Genomic DNA, 25,399 nt, shown 5'->3' with positions numbered 1-25,399 from the left:
TTGACCGATGTTGACTGAGCATGTTCCTTGCCTGCTGCCAATCTCGAGTACACTGTGCACGCACATGCGCTCATCCTGGACACGTAGGCAGATTTGACTGAAGAAAGCAACATGACAAATACTCCTATCTGAGTACACCGCACTTGCTCTCCCTTCCCAGCTAAACTGACACTGCCCTTCTTGCTCTATTATCAGAAAAGGCAAACAATCTGTTTCAGCAACTTGTCCAAGCACTGCTATCGATTTCGCTTGCATTTTCGTATGAATCCAATCCAGAAAGTAGCTCACCCAGACTACACCTAATACTAAATGGGACATCTTTTTTCCTTTAATCCGTATGGGAATTGATCCCTGTCCGGCGAAATTCCTGTGGAAGTTATGCGACGTAATAACTCGGAATTTCTACGTAGTAGAATGAAGAAGGATCCCAACACATTCAAAACTAGGCGCTTTGGTGGGCACCATTTGTGAATTGTGAAAGACCAATAGAGCCACCAAACAGCGGACGCAGGCTCATGTTACGCGCTACGGATAAGGCCCTGGCCGTGTCATCGCCATCGCCATCGCCATCGCCATGATCACGAAGTCTACAAACACATCAGCGTCTCAAAATGATAATGCTAATAATAAAAGGCCCTGTCTCCGTTCCTGGGGGTCCTAGCCTACGCCACGTAGCATAGCAGTTTGCATCAGCAACCACTCAACATGCAGTTCGGTTCCTCTCCATTAGTTTTAGCTGTCTCCTAGCTCGTCTCATCTTCTACAGACTTCTACAGATGTTGACGCCCGGTGCGTAGTTTGATTTTCTGTTGACGACTCTGTTTCTCTCTTATCTTCTTTTCTTGACTCATGGGCTTGGTCGAGTGCATCTCCTTCTTTGCTTCATCGGAGGAAATATATCCACAGAAACGTCACTCTCTTGGTTACATGATATTTTTTAGGGGTTGATCGAGATGGGCTCGTCGTGTTTTGTATATATAATTATGTATGCGCTATCTGCTAACTGCAGTTGGAAGAGCTTATTTCAGATTATTAACCTCACCTGCTCCATTTTTTTTGAAAGTGTTCTAATACAATTTTTTTATTTTTTTAAAAAGAAAGTGTTCTACAATTTGTTTATGTATGACAGGATGAGTGGATGACAGGAGAAATGAGAGGGGGATAACGTTGACTCTGTGTATGGCATGATGATTTCATTTTGTGTTTATGGTTTTCCTTCTTTTCTTTGCGTTTAAGGGAGCGAGATAGAATTGCGTCGACATGATTCTGCTGCTGACCTGAAGAGATGTGGTACTGCTCGCTGTATCCAAATTACCAAGTTTTCCTTGCACAACATTCTCGGTCCGGGAAAATTTGTGCAAGATAGTTTTCTTGGAATTTTACTGTTTTTGCACTGGAAAAACGTATACATGCTACTGCAGTATGTTCGACTAGCAACACGATAAACGCCTAAACCAGTAGAACATATATACTTCAAAACTATACAAGGGGAAATGGTATACTCCAAGGGAGCGTTGTACTACAAAGTGAACCGGCCTACAAAATGAATTGGAGTGGCTACGGTAGCAGCAGCATGATGCATCTCGACTCTCGAGGGCCGCGGCATGGAGTTTGCCCCGAAAATGGCCAGCAAGGTTACACGCGTGTGCCATAAACAATACGCCGCGCCGAAAAGCCATGTTATGGTGTGGCCGCGTCTCGAGTGGGCATGGGCTCGATTAGCGTATATTTGTTGGGTGGCCAATGGCCATACCAAGTCAATGCTCTAAGCGTATGTTATCAACCCTTCATTTTTTTTTCTCCCAACTTTGGTTAATTCAAGAGCAAAGAAGTTTATCAAAAATTTGCTAGGTAAATACTCCCTGCCAAACGCTGACGCGCTCGAGGCTCTCTTTAGTTTCAGAGGGCCATGATTAGCTCTCTTTATACATAAGTCATTAGTGCCAAATGTTAAACATGAACCTGCCTAGGGGCCTAAGGAATTTCCGGGACAGGTTCTCGTTTGTCCTCCTTATTTGTTCTTTTAAAGGTTGTCTGGACAAGTGGTTGACTACGATGATTCTCTTTTGCACATAAATATATATAAAAATTAGCAGGGAAGAGAGGGTGAGAGAGAGAAGATAAATAGAGGATTCCATGTTGGATTACCGTACTCATTGTTGGATTCCATGTTGTTCCGTCATGAATCCCCTAAGTAAGCAATTTGTTCGACCTTGAGGCATGTTGTATTTTTTAATAAAATTTTGGTTGTGTGCATCTGAGGATTAAGATGCTGGGAATAAACGATTTGAACTCATTAAGAAACTAAATATCATATATCAGATAAAAAACCCGAAACAAACACGGATAACAAAGACCATTGATAAAACCAAAAGTCACACCTGGTTATGCTTTAAAATCATGAGGAAGAATCCAACGGGGTGATCCATTGAGGCTGGGCTAGTCTGTTTCAGTCCGGATGGACCAGACGCCGGTTTAGCAGGGCAATCCATTTAGGCTGAACTGCTCTGTTTCGGTCCGGATGGACCAAACGCCAGTCCAGTGCGGCGACCCATTTTCGCTCCAGCTGGACCCATTCTGGGTCGGGTTTGCGCCCACATGGATAACAAATGAACCAAATGCGTCCGCCGAGTCAAAACTTTTCGGCTTCCCCGGTCCCACTCGTCAGCGACAACTCGACCCCCATCCCAGTCTTATTAAATGGGGACCCCGTCGTCTCCTGTATTGCCAAGATGTAGGATTAAGAGGCGATGGAGATCAAGGAGCTAGAAGGGGATGGAGATCGAGGAGGGAGGAAGCCTTGCACTGCCGACCCCTCCGGGAGCTGTCCCAAAGCGCTACCGCGCAACTGGCGTCTGCCCACGTTTTTGAGGAAGAGGAGGAGCACTTGGTGCTCTGCGCCTGCAAGGAGTTGCTTAAGACCGACGTTGAGGAGGCCACCCGCCAAGTGGCATCCGAAGCGGAGGAGCTCACCTGGGGATTCGAAGCTGAGAAGCAACACTAGAGGAATATGAGGGAGTGGCGAGGCGTTGCTCAAACGCTTGTCCCAGGCTCCGACGAGGAGGCCGATTGAGCCGGCAAGTGCTCCTCATCAACCACGATCAGTCGTGTGTCACAAGTGGCGTCCTGCTCTTCCCCTCCCGCTGAAGTACCAAACCGGTCGCACTCATCACCTTGCCATATGGTTCCCAAATCCTCTGGCAAGGTGGTTGTCCTCATATGTTAACTTTAGGGTTTATCAAAGTATTGTAGAAAGTTTATCAAATTTTATCAGTGAATTGTAGCAAGTTCATCAAATTTTAAAGCTTGTCATGGTTCCCAAATGGATCTCCCCGCTGGGCGCACTCTACGAGTCAAACGGAGTTATGCTGGACAGCGGCCTCTGGGGTGTCCAGGTCGCCACCCAAACGGACCAAAACTGACACATTTTCGTCACCCTGCTGGAGTCACCCTCAGCTCTACCTCTGCCCTTAGCATTTTGATGACACCATCCAAGTATCGGATGAAGAAGCTAAAGAACCAACCCGCGCAAGCTACACTAACACATGGAAAGTTTGGAGGATCCGCAGGATCAACCCATTTCAATATGCAAGCTTTTAAAAAAGATCTAAATTTATTAATCAGATAGACCAGTGCATCATATACAAAAAGAAAATAACAAACGGAAATGACAAAGACTTGTAATAAAACAGAAAGTTATGTCTAGCTCGTTTCAATGCTTCATCCCTAGGTCCACCCTTCCCACATTGACATTCCTCTATGCCTCCGGTGAAGAACCTGGAGACTAAACCTGCACAAGCTAGCTAGATTAACGTTATGGTTCTTTTAAGAGTTCCATAAGCCTCCGGTCCCAGAAGAGCAAAAAACCTTAGATATTTGAATTTACTGTGACTAGGGTGGCGTAACCTGTAGATTGCGGAATTGCTGCTTTGTCACAAATACAAACTTTGAGATAATTTTGTGAAGTTAGTATTTATATCTAGATTTCAAAACCACGCAGCTTCACAAGTTTGTCCATAAACCAAGGTGGATTACGTAAGGTCCTTTGAACTAAAAGGATTTCATAGAATTTTTGCATATATCCATATTTTTTTCTGATGGGACTCATCTAGAAAAGAGTGAAACCACTAAAATCCCTATAGGTTTCACTCCTACACTTCAATACTATAGGATAGGATTCTTGCAAGAGGTTAACTACAGTTAATGGAAAATTTCCTTTATATCTTGCTTGCATATATTCTCTCTTTTAAATTTCGGTGGAGCATTAAAAAAAGCTATTTTACAAATTTGTGTGCTTTTGTTCACCTTATGATTCAACAAGTCATGACATTTGAATCTTTTGTCAGGGATACCCTAAAATATAACTATTCCTCCGGTTGCAAAATGTAGGACACTCACACATCTGAAGATTTATGTTCCACGGAGTGGTATGCGTATTTTATTTGTCTAGTTGTTGCTCACATTTTAAAATTGATTGATACACGTGAAGAAATTGTATTTTTTTTTTTTGCTACGGAGTACTTTTTTTTACAACATGTAAATAATTCAATTCTGCTAATGTAAATGAAATACACATGTCTAAATGAAAATATGCAGCTCTTGCTTACTCTGCCCATTTCGCTTCCTAAAAAAGAGCCGGACAGTTTTGCCAACACACAAATCCAGCAAACCGGGCTAGCTGTTCCTCGGAACAAGGACAGACCACAAGCCCGTACCGAGAGACAAAAAAAATCAACCAAAACGAAACGAAACAGAAAAAACTTCCCCAAATCATAGAGCTAGAGAGTTGATCGTGGAATTGGTTCTTGGATGCTGATCTGCGTGGCGCGCATCGATCGATTTTGCGCCGGGGCCGGCCGCAGCTAGCATCGATCGACTCGATCTCTGGTTAATCGTGGTTGCAGTGCGCGCCGGCACAGTGCAAAATTGCAATGTCGTCGTCCTCCCGCGGCGTTGAGGCGGAGGAGGACCAAAACGCGTCGCGCACTCGGCTCCTGGTGGGCGGGATCTCGGTGTTCCTCCTGATCGGCGTGGTGGCCGGCACGGCGGCCTTCTTCCTGACGGAGAAGGCGGACGAGGACACCCAGGAGAGCAAGCGCAACATGAGCACCACGATGCGCACGGTGGACCTCTTCTGCGCGCCCACGGACTACCGCGCCACGTGCCAGGAGACGCTGGAGAAGACGCTGGAGCGGTCCAAGGACCCGTCGGACCAAACGCACGCGGCCGCGGCGGCCGCCATCACCGCCGTCGGCCGCGAGCTCGGGAAAGGCTTCAACCGGTCGTCGCTGCTGGACGCCGTCCGGGAGAGCAACGACACGCTGGTGCACGAGGCCCTGCGCGACTGCAAGATGCTCCTGGACGACTGCGCCGCCGACGTCACCCGGGCCCTGGACAACGTGGCCAACCGCGGCGTGGACGGGCCCGCGCAGGACCTCCAGGCCTGGCTCTCCGCGGTCATCACCTTCCAGGGCTCCTGCGTCGACATGTTCCCCAAGGGAGAGATCCGGGACGAGATCAAGGAGATCATGGAGAAGGCCCGGGAGATCTCCAGCAACGCCATCGCCATCATCCAGCAGGGAGCCGCGCTCTCCGCCATGCTTGAGATCGACCAAGGGGAGAGCCTCACCGTCGAGAACGTCAAGGACGCGGCCGCCGCCGTCGACGACGACACGCAGAATAATCCCAACAACGACCGCCGGCTCCAAGGCCGGGAATCTGCTCTAGTGTTCCCGTCGTGGGTGCCCCATGAGGACCGGAAGCTTCTCGACGCCGCCCAAGAAGGAGATGGAGATGGAGAAGAAGAACACAAGGGCGGGCTGACGCCCAACGTGACGGTGGCCAAGGACGGCTCCGGCAACTTCGCCAACATCTCGGGCGCGTTGGACGCCATGCCGCAGAACCACAGCGGCAGGTACGTGATTTACGTCAAGGAAGGTGTCTACGACGAGCAGGTCAACATCACCAACGGCATGGCCAACATCACCCTGTACGGCGACGGCGCCAAGAAGTCCATCATCACCGGGAGCAAGAACGTCGCCGACGGCGTAAGGATGTGGAGAACCGCCACTCTAGGTCCGTCCGTAAACGGAAGCAAATTGCTCGACCAATTAATGCATGTCGTGATTGTGTCCAACGGCTTGCATGCATGCGTGCAGCGGTGGACGGCGACAGGTTCATGGCCGTGAAGCTGGGGATCCAGAACACGGCAGGAGACGAGAAGCAGCAGGCGCTGGCGCTGCGCGTCAAGGCGGACCGGGCCATCTTCTTCAACTGCCGGATCGACGGCAACCAGGACACGCTCTTCGCGCAGGCCTACCGCCAGTACTACCGGAGCTGCATCATCTCGGGAACCATCGACTTCATCTTCGGCGACGCAGCGGCCATCTTCCAGCGCTGCGTCATCCTCGTCAAGGCGCCGCTCCCGGGGAAGCCCGCCGTGGTCACCGCGCACGGGCGCCGCGACCGGCAGCAGACCACGGGCTTCGTCCTGCACCGGACCCGCATCGTGGCCGAGGAGCGCCTGGCCGAGACGTCGTCCACGGTGAAGACGTTCCTGGCGAGGCCGTGGAAGGAGTTCTCCAGGACGATCGTGCTCGAATCCATCATCGACGGCTTCGTGCACCCGCAGGGGTACATGCCGTGGGAGGGCAAGGACAACCTCGGCACGGCATTCTACGGCGAGTTCGCCAACGTCGGCAAGGGCTCCAACGTCACCGCGAGGCAGGAGATGAAGGGCTTCCACGTGCTCGACAAGGAGAAGGCCATGCAGTTCACCGTCGAGCACTTCGTCAACGGCGCCGAGTGGATACCGGAGACGGGCACGCCGGTCAGGCTAGGGCTCTTCGGCTGATGCTTGATCTACGGATGGATGGATCGATGGATGCTTCTCTTTGTATTGCGTGCGTATGCGGTGTGTAAGAGCAGTCCGGTATGTTCATCGATACGTGTTTTAGAGTGCATCGTCTGGTTCAATTGTATTGTATGTACAAAATACAAATAGCGTCGGCTATATATACATGTGGATCCAGTAAGGGAAGATGTTGATTTGCTACTCTTTTTTATGAAGATTTGCTTTTGCGCAGTTTCACTTGGCCGTCTCCCGTGGGGCGTCGCCCGGACGTGTCAGTTTCTGTCCGCGCGGACAAAACACACGGCTAGGTTTCCGTCTGCCCACTCCGGTCTGCCCGTGTCCTAACTCACCATGGCAAAAAAAATTTGCGCCGCTTTTCCACCACCGCCACCGCACCTGCCGCCACCAAGAACAATGCATCCAATTGGAGGGAGCATGCCAACGACTCCTTGGTGATCGGCGATGATGCTGCCCGCCCTAGTGGGGCATCATGTGTGGTCCGGCTGAGGGGAAGGACCAACTCCAAGATCGATGCAAAATGTGAGTAACTCATATTGCAAGAGACCCTCAAGGCACCGCTAGCGGAGAAGGAACTGACAAGTGAGAGGGCCCGGGAGAGGAAGCGCCAAGAGAAGAAGGAGCAAATGAAGAACTTTCCCGATGTGCAAAAAAGGAAGCTCGACATTGATGAGACCAATGCCTGAACAAGAGCCAAGGAAGTTGACATCACTCTGCTCGCCGAGGAGATACGGATCATGACGACCGACTTGAACCTCCTGGACCCATTGTAGTGAGCTTGGTTCGAGAACAAGCGGAAGATGATTATCGAGATTGATCACTCGATATGTGTCCCATTTGCTGGTGCTTTTGTGTAGGAACCATGTTATGTATTTGCTACGGTAATTTATTCGATCCAAATGGACACAAGCAGGAGGAAAAGAGGAAAAATGGGCATGGAATGGGTCCTAGCGTCGGGTGCACCGGCCGACACATATAGACACTGGTCGGACGGTGGCACCAGGGGTGTTCGACCCGCCACCCAAACGGACCAACACGAACAGATTCTGTGTCCGCTTTGGGTTGGCCCGCTGGAGTTTACCTCGGCTTCTACTCCCCAGGAGTAAAATTAACCGAAGCTTTTTCTTTCTTTCCAAGTGAAACCTACACACGCTCGCCCTGATTCACAAATCTTATTAAGCCATGTTTAGAATGTTGTATTTTGGACTTAAAGTTGGTGGAGTAGACAATAATGGGGGCGTGGAGAGGTTGTTGTCGTCGAGGAACTGTCGCCGACGCGGCTAGGGTTCCAGTCCTCAAAGGTTCCCTGCCACTAATACTTGCTCTTGAAACCCTAGATCCTATATCAAAAACAATTTGAATTTGCCAAAGCAGCCAGATGTGCGTTGTATCAAGAAAGGCGGGACAGAGACACTATTGTACTACCCAATTTCCATGACTTTTGGTAGAATAAGCTTAAGGGCATCAACAATGGTAAAACCAATCTCGGCTCTCAACGTTCTCTAGACTGGATAACACATACGGAGTACAATTGTTTGAATTTTAAAACTGGATCTGGATGGTTTGTTGATTAAACGTGAGGTGTGCAATGCTGAAAAGGTCGAGCGATGGCTAAAAGCCTGACTCTCCGTGAAGTGTCAATTCGCTCTTATATTTCGTTCTCTTTTCGTACGGCTGCAGTTTGTGCGGGCTGGATGTTTCGGACAGGAGCACGAGTTAAACCCTGGCGTTGGGTACAGCTTCTGCTCTGTTGGGTGTTGACGTTCTGGCAGATTCACCGTTTCCCTTCCCCGGTTCCCCTATGTTTCTCAGCGGCACATCACAAGGACAGGAGAACCGAGAACGATTTCAGCTATCGCATTTCGAACCTCACCGTTTCACTCAAAGTGGCCGGTCTGATATGCCAGCGATGTGGTCGTGACAATTTTGTAAGGAATCTTTTCTTATATCGAGTTCGAATTTTCCCTCACGGGCACGCAGTGGTTGAGGCGAAACTAGACAGTAATAAGTGAACACTTTTTATCTAGAAACTGGAGTTGGCAAGCTTAGCCGTGGCTGGAGATGGACGGGGGACCAGGTCGAGGCGCCAAACGGATGGGCCCAAAGGTGTCTCGGCCAGCCTGCGACCTGGCCCAGCTAGCTCTGCCCATCCATCCCACGCACACGACCCACCGTTTCGTTTCATTCGCCTGCAGTTTACTCGCAGATGTTCCCACGAGACCTGCAGAGTCCCTGCCGCTTGTTTCAGTTTGCAGTCTAAAACTTTTTCTTCTTCCGCGGAATCATTCTACTACCATCATGCACCCTCACGCAGGCTTGTCTTCGATGGTGTTGTTCCCATTACTCGAACGAATTACTCTGTCAGTAAATCATCACGTGTCCTTCCAAAAAAAAATTGGAATAAAAACCACAGCCTAGATGATCTTGCACAAGTAAAATAAACCAAATTTTGAAGGACTAAAATAAAAACAAATTTGACATTCAGATCTAGAGTAGCCATCATCTAATGGCGTCTCATGAAAAGTCGAAAGGCGTGCCGACTTTCCTTCCTCCTCTCTTTTCTATTTCTGTGAGAAGCAAGTGAGGGCATGCTAAACTTTCCTGTCCGTCCATCAAGAACGGACATAGACGTGATGATTGTGAAAGAATTCTGTTAAATCACATTGTCAACCACTTCATCATGCGCCTTGCAACCGCGCCATCATTCCCCCTGCCAATCTTTCCATCCAACACGCCGGCATCGCACCGCATGGCATTGGCCCCCATCATCCTCCTGCATGCTGCCACAGCACGAGCAATGGCAATTATTACCGAAAACTAACTAATCCTGCTCCTGCATGCATCATGCAGCAACTAATGTTTTCCATTATCGCAGTAATCAAGCCAGCCAACGCCCAACTGGCTGCGTTTGCTGCAAAAGAAGGCTCTCTGACACTACTGCAAAAACTGGAGTGATAAAGTGGCGAGTAAGCACGCTTTAAGAGCCTTGTTTGCACTTGCTAAAGCAGCAGATCAAAGCAAGCAAAAGAAAGCAACATGCAACATGGATACGATGCGAGAGCTTCACATCTCGGAGAGCATCTGCAACCAAGAACGCAAGCTGCTTCTTCTTTTTTTCCACTGCAAGCATGGAGAGGAGACAGAAGAAGGAAACCCAACAGCATGCAGTACAGGGACATGATAACCCCGAGCGCTACATCGATTCTCTTTCTCTTTCTGTAGAATTCTTATGATAACTCTTTATGAGATAACTCTTTCCTCAGTGGAAGCCACACTGCCTCCTTCCAAAGCAAAGGTGGCAACTTTTGCTGTTGCATGGGCAAGCTGCTGCATGCTCTGCACTTGCGAGAAAGAAAAGAAGAAAGAACGAAGAAAAGAAAGGAAGAAAGAAAGAACGAAAGGAGGATGAGAAAGTTTTAGTTACTACAATAGTGTATATTTGTTTCCTCCCTTTATTCCCTTTTTTATTTTTGCACCTCTTCGATCAGATTGGACTGAACACATAAGATCTTCCGGACCAGCGAAACAGATTTGAACGAGGTTTAATGTAGACCTTATGATGATTCTGAAGTAGGGAACATTAATTTGCGAGTAAATGGCGAAAATCAAATTACTATGACAACTTGGTGAAGTGATTTATATAACATTGGGGGCCTCTTTGATTCGTAGAATTGGAAAAGTAAAGAATAGAAAAAATGTAGGATTGCAATGTCATGTCCACTTGAGCTCTATAGGATTTTATTTGCATCAAAATTTGTTTGATTGGACCAAGAGATTTTTCCAAAAGGTTGGAGTGGATGTAAATGTTCCTATGAAATATAGTACAAATGAATCCTTAGGAGAAATCCCTATAGGATTTAATCCTAGAATCAAACGACCAACGTAGAGAAAATTTCTAAGGATTTCAAGTTTTTAAAATTCCTATGGAAATCCTTTAAATCAAAGGAGGCCTGAAGCCAGAGCAGAACTGCAAACTTGAAGTCACATTCAATAGTACAAATCATGAATTTGCTAGTTGATGCTTTGTTCTATGCCAGATGCAATCTTTTCTTCTGGCCACAGAACATGAAACCACATTTACTTTTGCCCTCAATAGAAGTTTCCCAGCACTGTATATGGCGATACGCATCTACTTTGCGTCAGATTGCTAACGTCCTTTCCCATGGGCACAAGAGTCAAGTACTCGATTTAACTCTTTTTTCCATCAAACAATCCGAAATGTGTCGACTAGATCATGCAAATCAAACAGCCATTGCTACATATTACAGACAAAGAAATGTAAGAAGCAAGGAGCAAAACAAAACGACGCTCCTTAATTAATTAGCACAATAAGCACGCACACCACACTGACTACACGCTCAGTCCTTAGACGTTGATCTCCAGTCTAGGCTCGAAGGAGAAGGCGGCCAAGAACTCGTTGGCCTCCCCGTCGCCATCGACGCACTTGGGCAGCTCCTCCCAGCGGTTGCTTCTGACGTCGCACATGAAGCAGCCGCTGACCTCGGCGGAGCTTCCGCTGACGCACACCATGAGGCGGTGGCCGTGGCCGACGCAGTTGATGTCGGCCTTCTTGCCGCAGAAGCCGTGCGACATGGCGGGCGGCATGGCGGCCACCTGCCTCCACGCGCCCGCCGCGAACTCCCACACGCGCAGGCTAGCCGTGTCGAGGTGCTCCGAGAGCACGACGGCGTACGCGGCGGCCCCGCAGGCCACGACGTCGATGGAGTACTCGAAGTGCACGGGGAGGATCCGCGGCAGCTCCGCGAACGTGCGTGCCGCCGTGTCGCAGGCCACGACGGTGCCCGAGTGGCTCAGGAAGTAGGCGACGGCGGCCGTGTCGTTTGAGTTGGACGGGACGACCACGGAGGAGTACTGCTTGGACGCGCTGCGCTGCATGTTGGTGGCCACCACGTCGCCCGACTTGCTCAGGAAGTAGACCGTGTCGGTGTCCTGCACCGGGGGCGCGTCCGCTGAGGGTCGACTCCGGGCGAGCGCCACGGGGGTCTCCCAGGAGCCCTTGGAGGAGTCGAACACCGCCATGGACAGGTCGTCGAGGAGCTCGCCCGTGAAGAGCGCGACGCGGTAGGGGGAGCCGTACATGGCAATGGCGTGGAGCTGCTGCTGCTGGCCCTGCGACGGCTGCGGCGCCGGGGGGAGCGCGCCGGACGCGCGGGTGAGCGGGTTGGAGACGGAGAGCGCGCCCGTGGCCGGCGCGCGGTAGAGGACGAGGCCGCCCGACGCGGCCACCGGCACGGCTGGCCCCGGCGCGGCATCGGCGTGGCACGCGTTCTTCAGCCAGGAGCGCTCGGCGGCGTCGAAGGCGACGGGGTGGTGGGGCCGGTGGTCGGAGAGCATGAGGAACCACGGGTCGCGGCGAGGGACGCGGGCGCAGGCGTCCAGGAATGTCCGGGACGCGGCGGCCGCGCGCCAGCCTCGGCAGACGGCGCGGAGGCGGAAGAAGCTGGCCGGCGGGAGGCGCGCCAGGACGCGCTCCAGCATGTCCTGGTGGATGTCACCCAGGCCGGGCCGCGGTGGGCACTTGCGCTTCCTGCCGTTGGCCGCTGGCGCCATGGACAACTCCGCGCTCGGCTCCATTGATTCCGCAGTGATGACTAAGTATGCAAGGCCTCTCTCTGCATTGGGACAAAGACAAGAATTAAGATCGAGTTCAGTGTACTGGTTGAAAGTTGAAACACTAACACAAGACAATTGCGCATCGAAGTAAGGAGGAAATTCTCTCGGGTCCCTAGCAGTTTAATTCGAAGAAACGGGCTTTAGAAATGGAGGAATTTAATTTGTTGGTGGCCACAAATCATATATAGCAAATCTTGGTCTTAAATCGCAATGCGAGCTTGGTAAAAAACATAGAGAGAGGAAAAGGCTCCTGACTTGCAGCCAGCTGGAACCAAAGAATTGCAGCAAGAAGCGAAGGGAAACGTTCTAGCTAACAACGAAGCTGCTGTATACCTCAGGCAAACCTCAGGGTTGCTCTTGGCTCAGGCAGGCAGACCGTGTGGTTTCGATCTTGGGTACGTTTTGGCCTTTGAGGGTTGGCTTTATATCCGTCCGGAGGCGATGGATGGGAGGATACTTTTTGTTCGCGTTGACATGCCAAGAAGGAGAGGGAACGAGCGCCACTCCACTCCACTCTCTCAGTGGAGACTAGGGGTGGTGATGGTGGAAGAGATGGGGCAATGAAGTAGCAGCAGGGATGGTGTTGAGCATGCGAGCGTGGCCTAAAACTACGTGTTTATAACTAACTTTACTACGGAGTACTCCGAATTTATTCTTGCTCTAAGATGGACATGTTTCGGTGGGCTATGGTTGTGGTGTATGACGTGACCCAGCTCCATTTGGAATCTTTTTTTTCCAATGAATTGGTTTAGATTTGTTCGGCCGAGACACTTCTAATTTGTTGCGAAGGGTTTCAATATTATTTGACGTCAGAAAAAAGGAGCAAGAACAACTTTTTTTTTCATGCTCTTGAGAGGTCAATACATTTAGGCTACTACTTCCGTTCGAGTTTATAAGGCCTGCTTGTGTTTCTAGGTCACCAATTGCAGTAATCAGATATATGTTATATGATCAAGAAAATATGTCATTAACAAGTTCATTCGACGACGAATCTAATGATATGTTTTTTCTTTTGCAATGTAATACTTCTTTCGTCCGGAAATAAATGACACGAATTTACCTAGATTTGCATGTATCTATAGATACTAAAACATGTCTAAGTACATATGAATTTAGACAAATTCAAGTGACTTATTTCTAGATGGAGGGTGTACATATTTTGTTTACAAATTGACAACTTAGAAACATGCACCTGCCTTGTAAATCTGAACAGAGGGACTAACTCTTTGGAGAATTTCAACGTCTGAAAAGTTGGAGTAATTCTTGTGAGTACTAACAGCTCATTTGACATCCATCATTTCATTTGGTGGTAGAAATGAAACGAAGTTCAAATTTTGATAGGATTTCATTTGAATAAATTTGAGTTTTGGGTTAAAAATCATGTTTGTCTATCACATGGATATGTAGAGTGAGAAACAATTCTAGAAAAATGATGCCTTTTTGGGTTAGTTATAACGTGATTGCATAGAATTTGAGATTGAATTCCTATTAAATTATGTGCCAATCAAACAAGTTGGTTTCTGAAATTTAATTTTTTTTTCAGAATTCTAGGCTGTAAGTGGAAAATATTTTAGTTTCCGTTTCGAACATTGCAACGTTTCGATCTTGGTCCGCACCTCTTTGTTTAGACTAGCACAATGCATGTCCGTTGCTAGGACCAATAAAATACGTACACTTTACGGTTAAAGAAAATGCTACGGAGTATATACCATCTGTATCTTATTAGTTCTCGTTTCACCGACTTGTAAAAAATCGGTAGGTGATGGATTGTGTGCCGGACTGCTGCCATAAATTAAGTGCTGTATAAAGTGAAATTTTGGGCAATACTGCCCGCCATGGCAATCAGGCAAAGTACTGAATTGAGCTATCCTTTTTTTTTTGGCAAAGACTGAATTGAGCTATCCTAGCTATAAGCAGAAAAAATGTTTCCATGACCGAGTGACCGCACGGCTATGGTGAAGGGACGAAGTTGAGCATGCGAGTGTCTATTTTACTCTCTCCGATCCTAAATTGTTGTTGAAATATTATATGTATCTAAACGTTTTTTAAAAATAGATACATCCATATTTGGACAAATTTGATTAAAAATTTATGATCAGAGAAAGTATTTTATATTTTGTGTCGAGGATCGATTTCATGAACCAATCATCTGAATTGAGCTATCCTGGTTTTGACTACCTGAAGGCTGAAGCAATCACCCGCACCGTAGGACGGTAAATACAGAGCGGTGACTTGTACTCAACGTCCCTCCCCAGATTGCTCTGCATTAGCAACAAACAAGATGCAGTACGGGTTTGACCTGTGGAGGAATCTGCACGAATTCCTAGGTCCAAGAGATAGGAAAAACAACTAAGTAGGACTGGGAAAATTAAAGCTTGGAGAGGAACACATGTGAAGGACACACTATCCCGCGTCTTCTGTCTTCTCTCTCCTTGTAATCTAATCTAAATCTAGCCGGCCTCTCAGCTGTCACTTTTGCTTTTGGCCGAAACCAGCCGAGCTGTTCCCCTGTCACTGTTGGTTTTATATGTACTCCTACTCCGTACGTCATTTTATCTACATTCAACGCCGTAGATGTGCAAACAGTACAAGTTGCCGTAGATGTGCAAGTAAGATCACTCGAGAATGGAGTGTTTCGTTCACCCTATTTTTCTTTACTATTTTTACTTTCAGAGTCAGCTAATTATCTCTGGTCAGCGGATAATGTCAATATACACGGAAAAAAAAAATAAGTGGAGCACATTCGAGCAAAAGAGGGCCACCTGTAAGTTTGCTGCTGCTGCTGTTGTTGTAAACGAGGTTGTTTTATTTCAATCAAACAAAAAGAAGTTGGTGGAAATTCGACTTTCAGATATTACTTTCACTCATTATCCGAACACTTTGACAAGATTCCTTGGTCCTTAGCTGGGCCTTAACCATGAAAGAAAAAAAATAAAAAGCACATCTAGATCAATTCAAAGGCTAAAAGCGTAGCGAAATAAACTCGAAGAGCATTAGCATTGCACGCTTGCTTGCCACGAGCGACAGTGTCAGGAAAATAATATTGCTACAAGGCAAGACAGAAGGAAGGTACCGTGGACAAAAGAGCCCCGAAAGCATATGCTAGGTAGCTCTAAAATTAACCGTGCGAGCCGGGGAGCGAGAAACAACAAAAGAAGAAGCCAGCTGCGCAATGTAGACACAGCCCCCCCTGGCCCTGTGGGACGCGCACGCAGGCGCCAACATATGCGATTCATGTCAAAGGCAAGGGAGACTGAAGGGGAGGCAGAGATGGGAGAGAGAGAGAATGGAATCCGTGGCTGACCTTTGTAAAGCAAAAGCGGAAGCACGCAGGCATGCACCAGAATAAAAGAACTCCACAACGCACCGCAAAGCAACAAGCAGACACACGCCAACGCACGCTGTACACCGTGTCCCTTTCCCGGTTTCATCTTCCTCTGCTTTTCATTGCAGTCCGGAGCTGTACACCGTCTCTCCTCTCGCTCTCTCTGCGTTTCGTTGCGGATGTCCTCGTAGGCGGAATCTCTCATTCTCTCTCTCTCCTCTGTTCTGTTGCCAACCGTGGTTGGGCGGCTGTCCCCATCGTTGCTTTTCCTTTGTGTAAGTCAAATGGGTGGGGACCGGCTGTCACCCAGGACCCCACAGAAAGAACTCGTTACTAGTAGTCTCCACTGCGGTCTCTGGACAAGATCAGCACATTTACACGATACTGATAAATTACACAGTGCATCTTCGGATCACCCAAATTACAAAACGAAGATAACAAAATACTCACTCCCTTTCGACATATTTGTACATTTGATAGGTCTTAAGCCAAAGGTTGTCAACTTCGACCAAATTTGCAAGAACATGAACACGTATATACAACACAAAAGTAGCACTGTTAGGACTATTATCAAATATCTCATCCGATTCTAAATTGTTGTACTAAAACAACGACAATAATTTAAGACTGGAGGAAGTGTATTTTTATATCGCATTTGTTTGGTTTTATATGTTGGTACTTTATAAAACCGGTCAAAGTTGAGAAAGTTTCATTTAGGACAACTCCAAACGCACAATATTAAGAAACAGAGGGAGTACAAGATTGTGCTTCTTCAGATTATGAATTAGGATACCCTGTAGGGTTTCTAACAAAATGCGAGAATTCCGAAGACCATGACATCGTCTCAATTCTCAACATACATTTTTTTAAGAGTTCTTTCGATTCAAATAATTTTGTACATTTTTTGGAGGTTTGGTCGTTTGATTCGTGTGAATAGAATCCTTAATTTTTCACAAGCAGTACCTTTGCACTCTATTTTAGAGTCCTTCCATGTACTTAAATTAAATCTCTTTCTACTCCCTCCGATACATAATAAGTGTCTCAGATTTATTACAACTTTGTACTAAGTTAGTACAAAATTTGGGATACTTATTATGTATCGGCCGGAGGGAGTACAATTCTTTTGTTTTTTCTGTGGTGTGTCAAGCACTCTATGGTGTTAACTCCTATATACCCTTTTCAATTCATATGAAAAAGTGGAGGAAATGTGTAGGGATAGAATTTTTTTCTTTGGTGATACTATTCACTCATTTGATTTACAGAATGAGACACAGGAAAAATAGAGGAAAATTCCGTTTGATGTCAGCTTTAAAATGAAAAAACGTAGGAATTTACTAGCGATCCACCTCAAACCTCTTTTCTCAATTCCTATGCATGAAAAATGAGATGAGGTCGTCATTGGTATACTAATTAACATTCTAATTATACGTATCCATGTGGTTTGACTGTGTTTAGTAGGATTCATGTGTCTTCTTATATTCCTGTAATCAAACGTCCATTTTTATATCCCGCAAAAAAAAACGTCCATTTTTATAGAAATTCTATGGTATCAAGTCTTGTATTTTGCACATGCATTCATGTCATATTCATGGGTTCTTTTGTAGCACAGACGTTTTCAGAATCCTCCGAATCAAAGGTGCCTAGTTAGTTTTCAATTCCGTAAGATTCAAGTGCACATTGCACTCCAGTCCTATGTAAACTTGAGATGAGGGCAAGGGCAAAGCTACATTGTACTACCTCCGCCCACAATATGAGACACGCACGCATCTTTAGATCGTCAATTTGATCAATTAAATATGTATATTTTTTAACAACAAATACACTATTAGATTCGTTATTGAAAGAACTTTCTAATGATATTTTTTTATATTTTTTTAAGTTATATTAAGTTAGCTAAATTGACGATTTAGGAATGCGTGCGTGCCTCGTATTATGGGACGGAGGAAGTAACACATGTGTCAATTAACACCAGTGGTTCCTCTGTGAACTAGTGAAGACCACTAGTTATATTTACGGAGTATAAAAATTTACATCAATGTAATATACTCCGTAGATGACACCAGTGATTCTCCGAACTGGCTTCGCCAGAGTGATGTAAATCGTACTGCATCGTTTCTCTCTTGACGACTTGACCACGACACCACGAGTGCGAAGGTAAACCGCATGCGTCGGGTGGGGCTCTCCTCGATAGTAAATTCTATGTGTCGCATCTAGATCTTGGACGGGGGAAGGAAGAAGAGAGCGCACCGCACCGGTATAGATCTGGTAAAAGATGATTAAAATAGTTTCAGTTTGGCGTGACACGTACTGGCAGAGATCTCGAGGCTGCTGGCATGGCACTGGCAGGCGGGGACACGCACACTTCCATCCATGCATCCAGTGCGTGCGTGCCAGGCCTGCGACCGAGTTTTTTTTAAGAACACGGTACAAAACCCAACACTCACAACACAACACGAGCGTACACTCACCCCTATGAACGCACACACGCACATTCCTAACTCTATGAGCACCTTCGAAAGACTGAGCTGGCAGATCTTAAGAGACTGATGAAATCACCGCTGACGGCTCGTTGTTGACGGATACGTCACCTGCTGCTGAAAGAATAGAGCCGGTTAAATTTTGAAATAATGGAAGAAATGCGACACATTCACGGCCTGCGACCCAGTTAACATGATGCAGAGCACGCACTAGCCGCTGTTTGTGTGCGCAGCTCTGCTCTGCTAGCTGCTCTGTCTCCGTCGAGGCAGGAGGCACGCGTACCCACAAAGCGAGTACAGTGGAGTAGTTTTTGCGGCTAACACGGAACACTAATCTTCGTAAACAAACGGACATTTCTGCTCTGCTGCTGCTCAAGGCTCAGGCGCAGAGGTAGAGAGGGCCCCGGATGGTCGGTCAGGTACTCAGGTCAGGTAAAGTTTTCAACGCCTGTATCATGGGACTTGGAGTCGTCAGAGCTAGCAGTAATTTGTTCCTATACTCCATAGTATATACTGGTACTACTCCGCAGTAGGAGAAGAAGAATGTGCACATATTTTTTTTAACTGCCTCTCGGTTTTCTATCGCTCCAACTGCTCGCATCTTTTCCTCATATGCTGATAGTCCGGATGTAGGATTTGAAAAGAAAAACACTGAAATTTAAGAGAAAATGTAAGTCCGGAACAAAAGGTTGAAAATCAGAATGATCCGCTTAGACAAAACACATGAGAAACAGGTGCAAAATGTCTCGGTTTATCTGCAAATACGCGCAAAAAGTTATTTTAAATTTTCACTAAAATTTTACCTTTTATTTCCTATGTGCGATTTGTGCATTCCGTACCATATTGAAAATTGTGGCCTCCTTTTACCTTTTTAACTTAAAATCTCATAGCATGGACCCACTTTGTCAAATTCATGTGTCCTATGACTAGATACCAACTCGAATGAGTATTTTGCTTGTGCGTTTTTCAATGTGGGGAGTCTCCTATTCCAAGCCTTTATGCGACCATCATCTAGTCATTTCTCATTGTTTTTGTTGAATATCTCTTTTTGCTCAATTGCCCCCCCACCCCAACCCCCGCCTGGCCAACGGAATTGTCAGGAAGGGCCCTCTCCCGAACGAAATGCCAAAAGTGGCCTGACGAAAAGCCCATAAAGCAACATGTGGCCTAGCTTTCGTCCAATCGCATCAGCGGCGTGTACTATAGCATCTGGCACAGTTTTTTGTGTGCCTTTCCGCCGATCCCATTGGAGAAAGTCCACATGTCGCTTATGCTTTTCGCCAGGCCACTTTCGGCATTTCGTTGAGGGGGGCATTTTTGACAATTCCGTTGGGCAGGGGGGCAATTGAGCAAAAAGTTCCTCTTTGTCACTCCCTCGTCGAATCCATATGTGCTACCGTCTCCAAAGCACCGCTTGTCGTGCTACTACCTACCAATTCTTTCTACGCCACCATCGCTAGAGATGGTTGTCATATTGCCAAGTAATGACCATAAGGGTACATATGCTACAACGCACTAGCCACCATAAGAAAGAAGTTAGGGATAAAAACCGGAAAATAGTCATTTGATCATTGCATTTAAATGCTTGTTTGTTGGTCCATAGGAAAGCGCCAGACACTTCGCTAATTCCAAATGGCAACGAACGCCACTTAATTTTCTCAAATTTACATAATCTCAAATGGAATAGATGTAACTTCTTGTTCTTCGTTTACTCACTTTCCATAATAAAAACTCACTTTTCATGACAACTATTATTATCTTGGTTGGCGGGCTACATATACTCCTGTCAAGACATTTCGGTGCTACCGTGTTACCGATCCGTCGAACGAAAAATGCTAGTACATCGCACAAGGCTAGGTTGGACAGCCCACCTAAATCTAGTTATACCGTGTTTCGATCAATATCTTCTTGAGTCATTGCGTCCCTACTATAATAAAGATGTCGATTAGTGGCGGTGCTCCATCCACCCTCGAACCGCCTACCCTTGATAGATCTGGCATGAATAATCTATTACTACAACTCTTTATCACCACCACAACAAAATTAATAGGCATACTACCTATTAATTTACAGTCGGTGTCCGTTACCGCAATGGAAATAATGGGCCTGGCCTAAGATCGATAACGATCTAGGTTTATACTAATTGTTAATTTGCAACTGGGTCCGTTCATCCACCACTCTCTACCAACAACGACTGGCCCACTGCACGCAGAATTAATGGTTCTAGCCCAAAACAGCAACAAGACCTTAAGACAATGATTAAGATGCTCTAAAAAAGACATTAGCTAAGAGGATAACTATCATTTCTAAATGCCGTTAGCTAGGGGTGTTGGTTCGGCTCTTGCGGCGAGTAGGTTGCTTGGTAGTCCGTAGTTCCTTTTTAGTTTTCTTGCCACGAGTGGCATTGTTGCTGTTTCGGCATTGTACTAGCATTCTAGCGCTTCTCTTTTAATTGATAATGCACCCGCTGGGTTGCATTCTTGATTTTTGTTTTTATCTTTTTAATATGAATAATTTGTGAAGAGCGTAGCAAAACGCACGGGGCACTTAGATAGTTAGAATTAAAATAAGGACTATAGTCTCTTTTTTTTAAATCTGTACAATGTACGGACTTGTGCTAGTATTTCCTAGCACACGAGCCATATTAGCGCTGATCCTGATCACAACCTTTTCGGGTCGGTTACTCGAACAGAGGCGTCGTTCTGTCATTCCTAGTTCCTTCCTAAGACATGACTAGCGAAGAGCTCAGAAGCACGGTGCAACAGGTGCTAGGCGGAAGTAGACAGAGTAACCGATGTTGTGCAGTATATTATTAGCATGTTACCCTCATTTTAATTAGACCGTCCTAACTCAAAATCTTGTCTATGCTAGTGGTTTGGGTTTGATCTGGTTGTGGCGCTTTTTTTTTACAGCAAATCCTGTTACGGTGCTTGAAAATAATACACGTTTTATAAATTTATTAAAAATAATACACCCTCGGCCTGACCAGGCCGACTGGAGCTAATCGGCCTGGCCCAAGCCAATTAGGCCCACTCGGCCTCGCCCAGGCCGACTGGAGGCCGGTTTGCCAGCCCACAGGCCAGGAGGCCGATTAGGCCCCAGTGGCTTCGGCCAAGCCGACTGGAGGCTCGTCTTCCTCGCACGTACAGGAACAGAACGCCACTGTTCACCGGTTGATCCCCCTTCGATTTCCCTGGTCTCCACTCATTCTCTTCGCATTAACACATGCAAATTAATCCCCACTATTCCACGAACCAGTTCAGGCGCAATAGGTCTCCCGTCGCGGCCGGGGCTTCGGGCACGGCTTCGGCATGACGTCGGGGACGGCACGGCCAACGGCGACGGTTGTTCATGAAACTTTGTCAAAAAAGGTAAAGGGGGTCAGAAGAGTCTCCCGGTGAAAGGAATCGAGGAACAGAGCTCCGGAGCGAGCTCCCCTTCAACAATGGAGGCAACGGATGGCGGAGGAAAACGGTCGTGGCATGAGATGTAGAGCTCTTGAGGGGACAACCTCTCAATAGGATAATGAGAGAGGAAGCACAGAGGCACACGGTGACGCGCTAGGAATCGCCTTTTATAGGCAGAGGAGGAAGATCGGGAGACGGATGCCGACGGGCGGCATTCGGTGCGTCTCAATAGAAGTGGCCATTAAAAAGGAAAACGGGAGACCTAGCGCCTGAACTGGTTCGTGGAATAGTGGAGATTAATTCTCATGTGTTAATGCGAAGAGAATGAGTGGAGACTAGGGGAATCGAAGGGAGATCAACCGGCGAGCAGGCGAGCAGTGGCGTTCTGTTCCTGTAAGTGCGAGCAAGACGAGCCTCCAGTCGGCCTGGCCGAAGCCGACTGGGGCCTAATCGGCCTGGGCGGGCAGGCCGGCCTCCAGTCGGCCTGGGCGAGGCCGAGTGGGCCGAATCGGCATGGGCCAGGCCGATTAGCTCCAGTCGGCCTGGCCCAGGTCGAGGGTGTATTATTTTTGAAATTTTTATAAAATGTGTATTATTTTCAATAATGATTTAATAATTCGTATTATTAAAAAAAATTAACTCGAGGCCAAAGGAAGGATACGGAAGGAACTGTAGCCTCCACCAAGAAACAGAGAAGCCCAAAAAACTAAAAATAGGATTAAAACCAAAGTTTTCTCTGCAACTTCCAACGCCACTGAAATCTGATCCCCTCCGCCGTTGCCGGAGTCGTCGGCAGAGGGAACGAGCTCTCGTAGGCCACGCACCAGGCACTGAAGAAGTCACTCGCTCAAAAGCTTTCTTGAACCGCAGTAGACACCTACTCCAATGAGTAGGATGAACTCCTCTCAAATGCATCGGCCGAAGGCGTCCTCCGAACCTCTCCAGCACCGGATCTGGGGACGAAGCCAGACCGCCCTTCAGCAAGCGGCCAGATCCATGAGCCACCACCACAAAACCAAGGCAGCAGACACATCCATCTTCTTCCCCGGGCAGCATGCTATCGCCCGCGCATAAAGCCACAGACGAACATTGAGACACTTCAAAACCAGGGTGCCAAGGAGCAGAACACACAGATCCTGACCACCCCGCCCTCACCAGCCCGCCAACGCCGCCAGAGTTGAAGACGCTAGCACGAGGAAGGAGCCGGAGGGACTTATTCCAAGACAGCAGCGTCATCCTCGCCTCCTGCCGGGAAACAAACTAGAAAAAGTTAGAACCGAAAACACCAACCGGACGGAAGACCGGGCTCCCCCACACCTGCCGGTGCCAAAACGACGCACAGAGGTGAGGGAGAACCGCGGCCTTGCCGCCGGCGGGCGCTAACTCCCCTCCGCCTGGGTTTCTGCGGGCGTTGGTGCTAGGGGAGGAGCGAGACGGGGAACCATTTTTTTGATGGCGTGACAAGGTTGGGTATGACTTACATGCTAGTCCCACATACCAATTTTCTGTATTCTTGACTTCGGGCCGATGTATTTCCCTAAAAAAATGGCTGATGTCCCGATTTTTGACGCGCCAACGATATACCCATCGGAACACTCGCTGCAAAGTGTGCTCGCCACCCCACCCACTAATGAGTAGTGCACACTAGCGCAAATCAAGATTTTCGACTACCTCCGCCTTTTTTACAAGACATGCACGTGTTCCAAGATCATCAATTTAACTATTACTTTTGATCCGTATCACTCGTCGCAGTTTTGCCTAGATAAGGATGTACCTATACAATGAAACGCGTTTAGATACATGTGTATCTAGACAAAGCTGCGACAATTAATATGGATTGGAGTGAGTAGCAAAATGTTGAGAGAATTTAATATTTGCCACCGAGAATTTGTCCAAATGCCCAAATGCCATTGAAAATTTGCCTACTCCAAATATGCCACTCAAATTTTGCATCGGGTACAAATATGCCACAACCGTTAATTGACCGTTAAGTCAATTGTTAGGTTTTACATATTGACCGATATACCCCTAGGTCCACGGGTCAGAAGGAAAAAAAAGAAAACTAAGATACCCCTTGTTGCGTTGTTGGTTTCCCGTTGTTGAGTAGGTAACACATTTTCATTCTCACGATTGATATGGCATGTGAGAAAACATCGATCTTATTTTTTTTTCATTTAGCATTTTTCTTGTCACTAGCGTGACTTGCAGTGAAAAGTTTAGATGTTGCTTCCTAACTCTCATATTTATTATTTTCCATGGTTCTTTTGTAGCTTTGTATATATCATGCTAGTTACTTGCCCATACCGTTGACTTCTTTAACAGTTTTTCATTTGAGATCTTGTTTTCAATAGCTTCAATCCCAGTTCTCGAGAACTGTTTGAGTGCTTAGAAGCAGAATTGGAACATTGAAAGTTGTCATCTGAATGAACCACTTAATTAATGCTGTTGTATCTTTTGTCTACCTAAGGGGCAAAATGGTATTTTCATCTCTTAGTTAACGGTCAACTAGCAGTCAACTAACGGTAGTGGCATATTTATACCCCAATGCAAAATTTGAGTGGCATATTTGGAACAGACAAATTCTGAGTGGCATTTAAACATCTAGACAAATTCTCACTGGCAAATATGGATTTCTCTCCAAAATGTAATATGAGATTAAAAAATATATCATTTAAAGTTCATTTAATTACAAATCTAATGGTACATATTTGCGCAATAAATTACTTATTTTGTTAGTTGAATTGATAATTTTGGAACACACGAGTGTCTCATAAAATGGGAGGAGGTAATACCATGTAAACTAAAAACATGTCGTAATAGCGGATCACGTGGTTGCCACTAGATGCGCCAAACCTTGTAGCGGAATTTGAGTATGCCATGTGGTTGTACTACCTTTTTCTCCTTGCGAGTTCCCTTAAATAGTTCGTCCAATCGTGACGGTCGCAATGCTTGCGAGGTATCCACATGTTCGGCAAGGAAAACCACTTGCTCCGATTGCTAAATCTGAACAGAGGTTTTGGGCTGGAAAAGGCCTAAACCCTCCAGCCCCTCTTCCAGTCTTCCTTATGTAGACGCGTACCCATAATGGGGAACCACGTTAGAGGCCCATTGGCCGTTAGAACTCAATCTCCACTCTAATTTATTTCTAATTCAAATTAGGCTCCAACCCTTCAAGTATACGACCATACAGGTTCACGCATATTTAGTTATGGCCCGAATATTTCTACTCAACCATTAGTCAATAGCGGTCCCTACCAGATGTCCCAACTCCTAAACGAACACAATGTTGTACGGACAACGTACTCAATGTTGCATACACAACATTCCCTTCATCGGGCCTTACCCAAAAATTTGAGCCCATGTGCTAAATCTAAAATGGGCCCTAAAGTTTTGGGATGCCGACAAAGGTCTTGTAAAAAAAGAGAAGATTTCTAACCTTAAATCCTTCATGCATCATCACGTGGTCAGGATTGTGCTTGAGCCGCAGGGTACCTTAGCGAAACTCATTTGAGGTCAGGTGGCCTGCCAGGGAGGTTGCTAGTACTCCTGAGTCCTGCCCTTCATTCCTATAAGATGTTCCAGCATTATCCTTAATTAAACTTTATTAAAGTTTGGTCAAGTTTATTAAAAAATATGAATACCTATAACTCTAAATTAGTTTTATTAAATCTTTCATGGTATATAT

The 25,399-nt window shown here is 46.8% G+C and overlaps 2 protein-coding genes across 2 annotated transcripts; one reads left to right on the top strand and one right to left on the bottom strand.

Moving 5' to 3' along the window:
• Nucleotides 1-4,517: 4,517 nt before the first annotated feature.
• On the top strand, nt 4,518-7,045 carry LOC100826722 (putative pectinesterase/pectinesterase inhibitor 45). Its single transcript, XM_003561516.4, has 2 exons — nt 4,518-6,075; nt 6,159-7,045. The coding sequence occupies exons 1-2, from the start codon at nt 4,932-4,934 to the stop codon at nt 6,851-6,853; spliced, it is 1,839 nt and encodes a 612-aa protein (XP_003561564.1). The 5' UTR covers nt 4,518-4,931; the 3' UTR covers nt 6,854-7,045.
• Nucleotides 7,046-11,054: 4,009 nt separating this feature from the next.
• On the bottom strand, nt 11,055-13,245 carry LOC100840850 (F-box only protein 13). The gene is made up of 2 exons (XM_003557707.4): nt 12,839-13,245; nt 11,055-12,504 (listed from the first exon to the last, which is right to left on the bottom strand). Exon 2 carries the CDS (start codon nt 12,464-12,466, stop codon nt 11,237-11,239), a length of 1,230 nt encoding a protein of 409 aa, XP_003557755.1. The 5' UTR covers nt 12,467-12,504; nt 12,839-13,245; the 3' UTR covers nt 11,055-11,236.
• Between the last annotated feature and the right edge of the window lie 12,154 nt (nt 13,246-25,399).

The sequence above is a fragment of the Brachypodium distachyon genome, chromosome 1 (assembly GCF_000005505.3).
Source record: "Brachypodium distachyon strain Bd21 chromosome 1, Brachypodium_distachyon_v3.0, whole genome shotgun sequence".
NCBI classification, from domain to species: Eukaryota; Viridiplantae; Streptophyta; class Magnoliopsida; order Poales; family Poaceae; genus Brachypodium; species Brachypodium distachyon.
The sequence above is the reverse complement of the archived record's forward strand: the minus strand, read 5'-3'. Positions and strand labels throughout refer to the sequence as shown.

What these genes read in the sequence shown, in the direction of transcription:
- LOC100826722 (XM_003561516.4), top strand. Translation starts at nt 4,932, where the DNA reads ATGTCGTCGTCCTCCCGCGGCGTTGAGGCGGAGGAGGACCAAAACGCG. An exon ending in GTGGAGAACCGCCACTCTAG is followed by an intron (nt 6,076 to 6,158) that starts GTCCGTCCGTAA and finishes GCATGCGTGCAG; the next exon opens with CGGTGGACGGCGACAGGTTC.
- LOC100840850 (XM_003557707.4), bottom strand. Translation starts at nt 12,466, where the DNA reads ATGGAGCCGAGCGCGGAGTTGTCCATGGCGCCAGCGGCCAACGGCAGG.